This window comes from Ornithodoros turicata, chromosome 1 (genome assembly GCF_037126465.1).
Source record: "Ornithodoros turicata isolate Travis chromosome 1, ASM3712646v1, whole genome shotgun sequence".
NCBI classification, from domain to species: domain Eukaryota; kingdom Metazoa; phylum Arthropoda; class Arachnida; order Ixodida; family Argasidae; genus Ornithodoros; species Ornithodoros turicata.
Window position 1 is genome coordinate 192,660,368 of NC_088201.1, and position 13,234 is coordinate 192,673,601.

The 13,234-nt window shown below is 47.5% G+C and overlaps 1 protein-coding gene and 1 long non-coding RNA gene across 2 annotated transcripts in view; both read right to left on the bottom strand.

The window, feature by feature from the left end:
- Positions 1–569: 569 nt before the first annotated feature.
- Positions 570–4,496, bottom strand: LOC135392722 (uncharacterized protein K02A2.6-like). The gene has a single exon (XM_064623445.1). The coding sequence runs from the start codon at positions 4,494–4,496 to the stop codon at positions 570–572; it is 3,927 nt and encodes a 1,308-aa protein (XP_064479515.1).
- Positions 4,497–8,234: 3,738 nt separating this feature from the next.
- The window catches only part of LOC135374543 (uncharacterized), a 34,554-nt gene continuing 29,554 nt past the window's right edge, over positions 8,235–13,234 (bottom strand). Inside the window, exon 3 of the long non-coding RNA XR_010416952.1 lies at positions 8,235–8,558. This is a non-coding gene — a long non-coding RNA (uncharacterized LOC135374543). The remainder of the gene's footprint in view (positions 8,559–13,234) is intronic.

A 13,234-nucleotide genomic window follows, 5' to 3' on the forward strand; every position in this document is an offset into this window, starting at 1 on the left:
TGGGAGCTGTTCCACAGCTAACGTCTCGTATTCCTGTACCTCCGCTTCCAGCTAAGCGTTTGTTCCTCCACCCGCTGATGCGGAAGACAGATGATCCGCTATATACATGCATTTTCCAGGAACATGGTCTATTTTGAATTCATCCTCGAGGGTACACATTCGAAGTCCCTGCAGCCGCGGTGCCCTCATGAATCATCTTGACTGAAAAGAGTGGACCAAAGGTTTGTGATCTGTTTCCATAGTGAATTGTAGCCGCAGGAGATACATTCCTGAAGTGTTCGCACGCCCATTTTACCACCGGACCTACTTTTTCAATCTGGGCACATTTCTGTTCGATGGTTGACTGAGCACGCGCTCCTGGTACTGGACATTCGGCGACATATTCTTGTATATTCTTGCTAATGCCTGGCCACCACACCGCCTATCGTGCCCTTGCTCGGTGTAAGAGTCTACCAAAGTCCGGGTAGGAACATGTTTATTCAGTCATGGCTAGGCCACTACTGCACGGTCAGCTGTTCTATCAGCTGGGGCACAGCTGATGCTCATGGCGCGTGCCCTTTGTCGATGCGTCATCCACTACATTCCTTCCCTATAGAAGGAACGTAGCGGGACGGCTGTCTCCGGTCTCTTTTGGGATAGCGTGCCGGTGGTGGTCTGGGAGGATCGCCGTGCTCTTGTGTAGGTGGGGCTGGTGCCAATGACGTCTCTGACTCCGGCCAGGGAAGGGTCTGTGACGGTTCGGAGCTATCGGCTGTCAGGCGAGTCTTCAAGTGGTCGGCATGAACTCTGCGTTGCCGGCCACCAGCGAATTGGACCTCGTAGATGACCGTGCCCACTTTACCGGTTATGGATCCCTTAACCCGGTGTCGCCTGTCCATCGGATCAGCAGCCCAAACTGGTTGACCAACCTCAAAAAGACTGTCCTGCGCACTCCGGTAGTAATTCCGTTTCTGCCTGGTCGCAGCATGTAGGCGGTGCGTGTCTAAGGCGGGTCGCAAGAGGTCAATAGCCGTTCTGATTTGTCTTCCCATGAGGAGCATAGATGGAGATTTGCCTGTCGTTGCATGTGGTGTGACGCGGTACTGCGTCAGGAACTTTTGAATTCCGTCCTTGGTTGTTCCTCCCCTCCGCAAGGCGGACTTAAATGTACGGACGAAGTTTTCTGCTTGTCCGTTTGACTTTGGGTGGTAAGGCGGTGTGAGAACGTGTTGAATGCCATGCTGTGTTACAAAATCCTTGAAGGTCTGGCTGGTGAATTGGGGTCCATTGTCTGTAACCAGCTGCTCAGGAAACCCTTGGCGGACGAAAATGTCTTGTAGCGATGTCGTGGTGGCGGAGGCAGAAGTTGTCGGCATGTACGCCACCTCAGGCCATTTGCTGTAGGCGTCGATAGTAATGAGGAAATGCTGATGTTTGAATTCAGCGAAGTCACAATGAACGCGAACCCATGGTCCAGCTGGAGGCTCCCATTGGTGGAGGGGAACAGGCCGCTTTTGTTCACTGAACTCTGCACATTCTTCACAACTACGGCATAAGGTCTCAATGTCCTTGTCTATCTTCGGCCACCACACGTAAGACCGGGCAAGCATCTTCATCTTCGTCTGGCCGGTGCGACCGGAATGCAAGACATCTAGGACCTTAGACCTGAACTTCTTCGGAACCACCGTTCGCATCCCCCAGACGATACACTCGCTAAGCACTGTGAGCTCAGTTTGTCGGGCAGCAAACGGTTCAGCATCCGGAGGTACATGAGAAGGCCATCCTTCCAGAATGTACCGGTATAGGCGTGAAAAGAGAGGATCCCTAGCTGTTTCCTTGGCAATGTCATCAGCAGGGATAGGGAAACTGATATCGGCAAGATGAGACGGCGGAACATCAACGTGGTTGACTTCCTCCTGGATCAACTTGTCGAATTGCGGATCCGGCCCTACTGCTAGGCGTGACAAGCCGTCAGCATTTCCAATGTCTGTCGTTGGCTGGTAGATAATGTCGTATGAGTAACTCATTAGGATGAGGGCCCACCTCTGTAAACGATTGACGGCCGTTACCGGTATACCCTTGTACGGACCAAAGATGGTTGTCAAAGGCTTGTGGTCCGTGTATAGAGTGAACCTTCGTCCCCACAAGTACTCATGGAACTTCTTGACGCCGAAGATGATGGCAAGCGCTTCTCGCTCAATTTGAGCGTACTTTTTCTCGGCAGAGGTGAGCGTCTTGGAAGCGCGGGCGATGGGACGCTCCTTGCCATCAATCCTATGAAAGATGACTGCCCCCAGTCCTTCGGATGATGCGTCAGTAGCAAGAAACAGTGGTTTTGCTGGATCGTAGTGCGCTAAGGACTCGGGCGCTGATAATTTGAGCTTCACCGTCTCAAAAGCTTCGGCGCATTCGGAAGACCAGTACCAGCGAGACTCTTTACGGAGCAACTCGTGAAATGGTGAGCAGATGTCTGCCAATCCAGGTATGTACCGGTTATAGTGCTGAATCATGCCCAATAGCGCTCGTAGTTCCGAAACATTACGTGGTTCGGGCATATTCAGTATAGCTGAAATCTTCTTGGGCGATGGTCGAAAGCCTTCCTTTGAAACGATTTGGCCCAGGTACTCGACTTCTTGCTTGAAGAAGGCGCATTTTTCTTTCTTTAAAGTGAAACCAAAATCACTGAGACGCTGGAAAACCTTCGCTAGGTTGGAAAGATGGTGCTCTAACGTAGTTCCAGTGACGATCATGTCATCCAAGTAACATGCTATATAGTCCAGTCCAGCAGTAACTTGCTCCATCGTTCTCTGGAATATGGCAGGTGCGGAAGCTATGCCAAAAGGCATTCGATGAAATTGAAAAAGTCCTTTGTGAGTGTTGACGACTAATACCTTCTTTGCATCGTCGTCTAGCTCCATCTGAAGGTATGCTTCTGATAGGTCGAGCTTCGAGAAGATGACCCCTCCATTCAGCTTAGCAAACAACTCTTCTGGACGCGGAAGAGGGTACTGTGCAATGTCTAGCTGCGGATTTACCGTCACGCTGAAATCACCGCATACGCGAACTGCGCCGTTTGGCTTGGGGACAACGACGATGGGCGTAGCCCAAGCGGACGTTTCAATCGGGGATAGCACTCCATTAGCCACCTGTCGCTCTAGATCGCGTTCTACAGCCGTACGGATAGAGAATGGTATTGGTCGTGCTTTGAAGAACTTTGGCTGGCTGTCAGATTTGAGCTCAAGATGAACTTTCGTTTTTGTACATCTTCCCAGACCGTCTCGGAATACAGCTGGGTACTTCGTCACCAGTTCTTGGAGGCTACTTCCCAAGACCGGGGAACTTCCCGCGACGCAAACGAACAGCTTGTTCAAGTCGAGCCGAAGAGCGGACATCCAAGTTCTGCCCAAGATGTTGATCGCATTAGCTTCAGTGAAAATTGCTTCCAACTTAAAACTGTGTCCCTTCCAGCGGACATCCAGTTGTGCTCTTCCAAGGACGTTGATCGGTTTTTGATTGAAGCACTGCAGGCGGTGCTGCACTGGCAGAAGTTCTTGCATACCTAGCATTTCCCAACTCGCTTTGTTCAACAGCGTTGCTTTGGACCCTGTATCGACCTGAAGAGAAATCTTGTAGCCCGATATCCGGCATGTAATGAATCTTCCGTCATTCTCGTCCACGGAGAAGACATTGGAGATCGTGACAGATTGGACTTTTCTCGCTAAAGCAGATTTGTTCCTTGGCTTCTGCGATGTACGCCCTCTTTGCTGGCACATACTGGCGATGTGCCCTCGCTTTCCACAATCGTGACACGACTCATTGCGGAACCGACAGTTACCAGCGTCATGGTTGTGGTTCCCACAACGAAAGCACTTAACTGTATTCTGCTTTGGTGGTAGAAAAACCTTTCCAACGTTTCCAGCGAATGAGGTGTCCAAGTCACGAGATCCAGCTTCAGCTGCTAGGCTGCTTTCGGCAAGTCGTAGTGCTATGTCAACGGTAAGGTTTTTCTCCAGTACCAGCTTCGCCCGAATGCGCTGATCTCGAAGGCCGACTATGAAAGCTGTCAGCAGGCAACACGAACGGATGTCAGTCTCAGTCTCGTATTCACAAGCTGCTACAATTGCACGAAGGCGATTGTGGAAATCCTTTACGGGTTCGTTCTCTTCCTGTCGACACGAAAAAAGCTTGGCCCTTTCAAACTCCTTGAACCTCTTCGGAGCAAAATGCTCATCCAGCGCAGTCACCAAATCCTCAAATGGAACGTCCGTAATATTCCTCGGTTGAAGAAGGTGGTACAGACGCTTGAAAACCGCAGCATTCAGAGAAGAAATCAAAAGACTCCGTTTGTCGGTTTCCGATGTGATGCGAGCTACTTGCAGGGCTGCTCTGAATCGGATGCAGTAAAATTTCCACTCATCCTTCTCGGAATCGAAGACTCCCGGCCTCTCAAAACGAAGAGCAGCAGCACCAGTGAAATGGCCATCCACCTGGTCTCCTGTAGCTCCACCGGTAGCCATGCTCCAAGGTCGTCGACTGAAGATTGTTGCTCGCTCGTCGCCAAATTGTAGGAGTCTACCAAAGTCCGGGTAGGAACATGTTTATTCTGTCATGGCTAGGCCACGACTGCACGGTCAGCTGTTCTATCAGCTGGGGCACAGCTGATGCTCATAGCGCGTGCTCTTTGTCGATGCGTCATCCACTACATTCGGCACCGCACAATTCCTTGATCTCCGGTATGGAGGCGTTCAAGAACTTCCTGTCCAAGACTCGGGGATATCACGATCCTCGAACCTCACATTAGCAAGCCGTGCGAGACTGACATCTCCGCTGCCATAGTCGCGAATTTCTTGATCGTCTTTGCTATCCTGTCGAAAAACAATGGCATCGTCCATGACAAACTATGCTGAAACAACAAACTATATGAACTACGTGGCAAACTACGCCATCGAGACCTTGCAGGGATTCTGTACATTTCCCTTTGTAACAACACTGGTGCTGTGGCGATACCAAAGGGTAACCTTAGGAATTGGAACCTACCGGATGAACTTATAAGTGTACTCAGTTCTTGTGCTGCTGGATCCAGATGGAACTGCCAGTATCCGATATTGGCGTCCAACTTGCTGAATAGTTTTGCACCAGAAATTTGAGCAATATTCTCCTCGACGGTTGGCATGAGCAACGTCTTGTGAATGACTTCCCAAGCAGCACGTCAATATTTGTCCAATTGAACCCATATGGGCAGCCAATATGGGACCAATATGGGGAGTGCAACCAGGCTCCATATTGGACCAATATGGGCTACCCAATTGGCAAGCACATTTTGCCCATATTGCGCCAATAATAATATAATAATGTAACATGCCATGTTACATGCCAATATAATAAAGTATGTCCATGTAATAACTAAGCATTATGCGGTATAATATTCACCACTGATATTACTTTCTTCTTGCTTTTATATTTCTGCATATCTTATTGATCCACGTTGCATAACGTCGCACAAATCACACTGCATTGCCCTATAGACGAATAACAGGTGCTACGCCCGTCGAAGGACCGAGGCAGTACCACGGAACTGCCAATGCCAAATATCCCTCTGAAGCCTTCATTGGGATCGCAATAGTGTATAAACCAAAAATTTCCATTCGGCTCCTAGAGTACAAAGGAGCGAAACACTTTCGTGACTGTGACGGACATACGCCTCAACAGCTCACACTGCACGGAAGAGACATCCCTTCCTATCAAACATTGTGTTTTTTACTTGACCTGCCACACTTCTGTTGTCATTTGCGTCGTTTTGTCAGCAATCACCGACATTTTAGCCCGAATGAAGCATTCGATGCGAGTGTCGCGCATGTGCATTAGTTGTAGGACGGGTGATTTGGCTCAAACGACCACGCTCTCAGTCGGCTCGACCGATTGGCATTGGCATCGCGGAGCAAGATGGCAGCTGTTTGCAGCAAGTGGAAAGTTGAGTTGTTGAGTCGCAGTGAATGTTACAGTGGGATTACAACGCATGTTGACTGTTTCGTACAATGGGTATCATCTGCGGACGTTGTTGCGCTGAGTGCTTGTTGAGTGATTGCTACCGAGCATTGATTGTTGCTGAGTGAGTGCGTTGCTGAGTGGGCGACAGCACCGCGACTGGTACGAGAGAGTAAGTGCTGTTTGTCGCCAGAGAAGTGCTGGGGAGGACCATCATGAAGCAGGTGGAGGCCGGAGAGTGAACTTGCTGTGATCTCCCTGCGTGTCCCCGGTGGAACTGGGGTCCCGGTGCGACTTGCCTGCCAGAAGGTGGTTCGCTGCTGGTGTGCCGAAAAATCAGGGTGATGAATGACCGAATTACGCCGAACATGATGTTCGTTGTTCGGGTCACCAAATGTAGAGGAAGTGGTATTCCTCTACATGAGTCCTGACCGCCGATGATGGAATGTCCTAGCGGGCAGATGTGCGTGGCCTCACGCTAGGATGGTGCCGGTAGAACTGGCTACAGGGCGCAGTGGCACGCGGCAGCAGAGTCACGTCTTCATCGTCATCCACGGGCCGCCACACGTGACTGTACTTCATTCCAAGTCCATTTACCTCAGTTGACTATATCGGCGTGTTGTGCGGTTTGTCAGTTCTACCTCATCCAAAAGGAAAGCACTTGAAAATTCGCAGTGTGACCACATTGGTAAGGTAGTAACGGCGATATGGGTGCATCTTATTTCATTTTTTTTGGTATGATAATGCCACTCCATTTGTATTTGTGGGAGCTAACTAGCAGACAGCCACACAGGAGGAAGCTCAGAGATCAACTGTTTATTCTGCGGGCACACAGCGCGAGCCCGCTGTTGCGGTAGGCGTCGTCGTTCGTCCCCACATATTCATCTGCATTTGACTGTTGCAACGGCGCGTTCAGCTACGCTTGAAGTAACAGGAAATATTGATTTATAATTTCCTCAAATTCTGTAACGTTTCACTTGAATGAAGAACAGCAGCAGCAACAACAACAAGAAAGCGAATGGAAGGAAACGAAACCCTTAACGCTACAGCACCGTCGCTGCGTGCTTATCATATTGTACAATGATTAAAACACGACATGAGAAAGCACACTGCGTCTAGGGGGGGGGGGGATGTTCCCTGGATCGGAGCGAACGTTTGTGCAAATACTGGCTATACCGAACTGACGGTCCACTCAGCTTTTCCTCTGGAAGAAGCTACAAATATCTGCAAATATCTGTACGCACGTGTAGGCAGCGGTCCTCTGCGATGACCTCCAGGGATAAAAAGTGCTATTTCCTTACACCCGATGGCCTACACTTGTTTGATTTTCCTGTCATATTTAATCTCACGAAATCTTGGGATTTCCCTCAAGGACTCCCAGGGAGTTCGGAACGTCAAAAAATTGGCCGGGATTCCGGGATTTCCTGATATATCCGTACAGGATTTCCGTACGGGCAGTGTTAAAGATTTTGTCTTCGTCCGGGGCATAGGCAAGCTAATGATTGCAAAGTGCTTCAAAAAACGAACGATGACGTCATCGTGACGCATGAGATGATTCGACCAATGCCATAATTGCGACATCAGGCGGAATGTGGGAACGCGGCAGGCTCTTATGTTGCATTCACGATATGAAATTGATTGGTAGAGAGTCCTGATTGTGGGCACACCAGAGCCTGATACCTTCCTCCGGTTACATGAGGTAGCCATAAACCCCGCTCATGGAGGAAATAGGCAGCTCAGATGCCTCTGTGAAACAGTAATAAACAAAATAAAGTACCGATTTATTTACTAAGAGCGGTAGGCAAATCACGTCTCACAAAAACTTTTCTTGTCAGTACAGCGTTCTGCTCCAAATGAAACAGGCGTGTTCGTATAGAATCACAGGTAGACGTACGTATGATATGTTTTTGTCACTCTACCGATTGTCAAGTGGCTCAAGAAGACGCATGTTGCTGTCACCGCGACAAAAGATGGGTGTCTGGCGTAATCCAGCAGGAGCTCCGTCAGCAGACAGTGTTAAATGTTTTTGTCTTCCTCTGGGGCATAGACAAGCTACATGTACAGATACTTAGATCTTCACGGGATTCTACTGTCTATCTTCGGAGAATGTTCACGAGGAGCTCATCAATGTAATTGCAATTGAATTGACAATCTGCATGTGAATTTTGCAGATTTTTTTCCTGTCCGTTTTAACGAGAAAGTGCAAAGGGCTGGTAATTTGATAAAGTTATGCTACCGTTAAATTCGAATGATAAGAAATTGCGTTCTCACAAGATTGCAATACATTTATTCTTAATGTACGAGAAGTGGCAAAGGAGGTTCAAGCCCTTTGTCTTAATGACTCCTCTTCGGATATAGCCCGATGTTTTCACGTTCTTTGGTGTCTTGCACTGCTACTCAAGAGGCGTAGAAGCTGCTTTCTATCAGAGACAGATCTTCGGCGGCGGCCGTAGCTATATGGGCCTGTTCCACCAGATGTAGGCTTGGCCTGGTGTTGGAAGAATTCATCCAGTTGATGTGCGTATTTACCGCGCCTGCACACACTTGTGAAGCAGTGTTCTGGTCTTTGCGTGGCAATGCGGCGGAAGTCATTGCTGCAAGGAAATAGCGAGGAACAGAGTAGCATTTTTCTCTCTATTATTATTCTTCATCATCAACATCACCATTTTATATACAGTGTGTTTCATCTAACGCGAAAATATTTAAAACTAAAAATCTGCTTGACTGAATACTATGGGGTCTGTGCTATTTATCTCAAGGGATATCTTGGCATGGCTTTTGAGCACTTTTATGAGGTTTAATTCGCGAGAGATCTCCAGCCAATTCAACTGCCAATTGCCAAGTCAACCTCGCGTTTCTTTTCTGTACAGAAACAGAACGCGCACATCGGATTCACCCCTGCATTGTAAAATACCTTCCCTATTGCTCTGGTAATAGGTGAGCCTTTTTCCTCTTTCGAGTTGCACAAATTGTCGGTCGAGCCCAATTCTCCGTCAAATTAATGCAAGATGGGGCTGAAGAAAATAACGGTCACACGATCCTTTCCTGTTTCCTTCTTGCTCTTCTTTCAGACAAATTTCTTAAAATGTATTTTTGTTTTCGCAGAAATTTGCCTTGCAACCGTGCTGTCGTTATCAGCGAAAGTTTGGAAACGAAGAAGTGAAAGGTCAAGCACATAACAACAAAAAGGCACGAGCACTCTTTCGATAACGTGACGCACCTGAACCGCATAGCAGGTATTTTCAATGAGATAGCTTTTCTCTTCTTCGCTCTTTGGGTGACGTCATTTCTATCTATCGCCAACAGCGACAGCATTGTCCTGTTCGGGGAAGAGTGTTCATGCCCTCTGTTGCGTTGGCGGCATTGTCTGAGCGCGGCCGGCGATTGGCGCTCCTCGAAACGACGGGTTTCGCTGTTTTTTAAAGGGACTATGAAATGATTTTCGCTAATTCCGAGTACTCTGGAGGAAACCGTTCTCATGATCCATGACTATCGTACACACATCGACTTTTAACCGTATTCAGTGCAACGGGGATGCAGTTATCAGACAAGAATAGCGGGGCGTTACCGTTGGATATATGCCTTCGAAGCGGGCTTACGTCTTCGTCATCCAATTCTCTCAGCCAACTACCGCACGTTAAAGAACCCTCAGGTGGGCAAAAGCAATCCACAGACCGACCGCTGTGGCGTCGCTCATGATCTCAGTTGTCTCGAGACGTAAACACCACATTATTACTCTCAGCCAACTGTGAACGACGAGGAGGACACACCGTGCGGGACCATGTGGGTGCATGCTTTCGGTTTGGACAACAATGACGTCGTATATCTGCCGTCGAAATCACTTGAAATATGGCGAAAGGCAAATTGTCAGCATTGGAGGACGAGATTATGCGACACACACAGCGTCTATGGATCATTCGGTACTCAGCAGCTCGTAAAAGGTCACCGACGGAGGTATGTTCTGACGAAGAAGTAGTTCAAAGAGGAAAACGTGCTCCGGTAACCATGCTGACAGTCAACGGCTATATTACATTTTTCGTAGGATTCTGTGTCAACGGTTAGATGCAATCTTGTCTCCAGGTCACATTAAAACATGTTTCAAGGCGAAGTATGCAAGCTTCTTTGCAAATTTTGCACTTTGCCCGCAAAGGCCCGTCCACGAATCGGCAACATGTTCTGTGTATGATGTCTTGGCCAGTTCGCCTCGGAGGCGGGCCGTAGCAGCTGCCGTTCACGCCCGTGGTTAATATAGAATCTTCGCTATTTGAACGATTTTCAGCTTCATATTTGACAGACTGAGTGCTTTAGTGCAGGGGAACAGATTATGATCAAACATCCTTTCATGGTCCCTTTAGTGTATGTTTTAAAAATCTGTTTTGCAATGGTGTGGAGTAAATCCGCCGTGCGCTTTCTGTATGTATATGCATATATACAGGGTGTCCACGTTAAGTGTGAACAGATTTTTTAAAAATATATCAATCACTTTTTCCGTGATGAAATCAATTGCAATATAGCATATGCTGAAGGGCACTCCCTAGGGGGGCATTAACAGACTCCTAAGGCAATGTCTTAATTAACTTTCAATAATTAACTTTTTAATTATAAGAGCTACGAAGTTGCTCCAATGAGGACATCTGATCTCTTCGGTCACCAGATACCAAAGCCCTTTTCAGAACAAAAATCCGTTCGATAGATCGTCCGCAAAAAATTCGTGAAGGAACGCCATTTTTTTCTTTATTTTATTCATTGCGCATCTCTAGAGACGCGTCTTTCCTTCGCCCCCAATACGAGAGGATGAAAGAGCACACTATCGCCTCTTGCGTCCTGGAAAAAGATTAAAAGAAAACAGAAAATGCAGCCCAAGATTAGGGCAGTCGCGATAGAGTCACCCGATAGATTTGTGTTTTTGTTTTGTTTCCGCAAGTTAAAGCTAATCTTCGACGCATGAGGCGGCACTGTGCTCTTTCACTCTCTCACACTGGGGGTAAAGGAAAGCCGCTTCTTTGAAGATGCGCAATAAACCAAATAAAGAAAAAAAATGGCGTTCCTTCACGAATTTTTTGCGGACGATCTACCGAACGGATTTTTGTTCTGAAAACGGTTTTGGTATCTGGTGACCGTCGGCAGAGATCGGATGTTCTTATTGGAGCAACTTCGTAGCTTTTATAATTAAAAAGTTAATTATTGAAAGTTAATTAAGACATTGCCTTAGGAGTCTGTTAATGCCCTCCTAGGGAGTGCCCTTCAGCATATGCTATATTGCAATTGATTTCATCTCGGAAAAAGTGATTGATATATTTTTAAAAAATCTGTTCACACTTAGCGTGGACACCCTGTATAAACGCCAGGTTGATTTGGCAAATTCGAAGTTGATTTGCGAAAATTCAGTTTCTTGCGAATTAAATTTAATAAATGTGCTCAGTAGTCATGGCAAAATCCTCGAGATAGCGTTGACCCCAGAGTACTGCGTAGATGGTGGTAGTGAAAAGCTTTCTTTTTAGTCATCACCCTTACGACATGGGCGAAGAACTGAGCTCTGAGCGGTCCTTTTGCCTCACCCCAAATACGCTCATTAATTAAATAAAGCTCGTCAGGTGGTTGTGGTGGTGGTGGTGGTGATGGCGATAGGGCTTGCCGTCAGTTTTAAACTTCGGACGCTTTGGGAGCCTATCCACTGACCGGAACCTTCAGCGAGAAACCTGCCACATTAAAAAAAGAGAAAAAAAAAAAAACACGCGTCGACGCTTGCTGATTTTTAGAGTAATGAATTGGTTTCGGTTTACATTTTTTTGCGGGGAGCAGCGTTCCAATGCGCTCTTTAGCTCAACTATCCGACTGCCAATTACGTGTTCATCCGTCTGGTTCACAGGTGGGGAGACGGAAGATAAGGAACATGCGCGTAGCATGCCTTCATTGTGATAATGATTGATGAAGAATGCTTTTGTCTGTTTGTGAAGGGGCTCGTCATTTTATTCCCCACATCTCCACCAGCAATGGGGAAGAGTATCGCCTCTGGCGATGAACCTCCCCACTCTCCAAAGTCAAAATAAAGTTGTTTTGTTGTTGTTCTCTGTTTGTTTCCTTATCAACGTAAGCAACTGTGCCAATGAGCAGCGTGCAGATGTGGACAGATGGAGAGAGGACTGCGGGAAGGAGTGGGTGACAGGGGGGTTAGTATACGTCCTGGGCCGACTTCAGGGGGAACTGTGCCGACATTCGTATATGACATTCGACCGGTATATCGTATGGTGATGTCAAATTCAGTTTCCTGTTCGCCTGTGAGTCAAAATGAAGTGTGAGGTGTCTAACTTCAATTTGGCGCTTACACAAAGAACACTGAAATGATGAACTGCTTGTCGTTTTTACTCGTCATGGAGATAACACTTCTGTTTCTTACTGCTTTTGGTTTGAGAAATGCGTTTGGTCCACCGAAAGTCGATCTTATGCAGTGCTATACCATTCCGCGTTACCGTCTCCCCCAGGCGAGATTGGTCTAAACTTTGGCAAGTGTTTGGCCAACGAGCTCGTTTCGTGGTACGGATCTGTACCCTGGCCGACGGCTTTCCAAACCTCGCTCTGCCTGTCATAATGCAACACTGCGGCAACGTTGGATGGCCAAGAGGGTCGTTGGCCAACTGTCATCCGACTTTTTGCCAACCGTCGGCCATCGGCCATTGCTTGCTTGCGTAACGTTCCAATGTACAATGAGGGGATAAAAAAAACTGGACAATGCAAGAGACTGAACACACTCTGTACCTTAATGAAAACTACACGATACAGTCGTGCCTTCCACTTCTTTCCGCTTTCCTCTCTCCTTTCGTGCTCGTCAGTACACCGCTCACAGCCACAGTTGCTTCGTGGCGCTAACACGCACTCGAAAAGCAAGCATTAGGGACTTTCAGCACATCGGATGTGCTCTAGGAAAACTACACGATAAAGGAAGCTGGGTGATTCCATCACAACTCAGGCAAGGTCGTCCGGGCACCATCATTAATTTTTATTGAAAATGTATATGTTGCAGCCTGGCTCAGGTTGATAGGGGAACATCAAGTATTTTTTCTGTAGTTTCCGTAGTTTCCAAGAGAAAAAATCTGGAAGAATATGACAGGTCCGGCGCACTTTCAGGCATAGCGATTTTGGCGTTCAATATCTTTCCAATGAATGCGTTCACGGCTCTGAATTTTTTTCCACGCACTGTCAGCGATGTTGGCTCCTAGTGCATAGAATCACTTCTAGTGGGTTTTTTGCTACAACAACTACTTTATTTTGG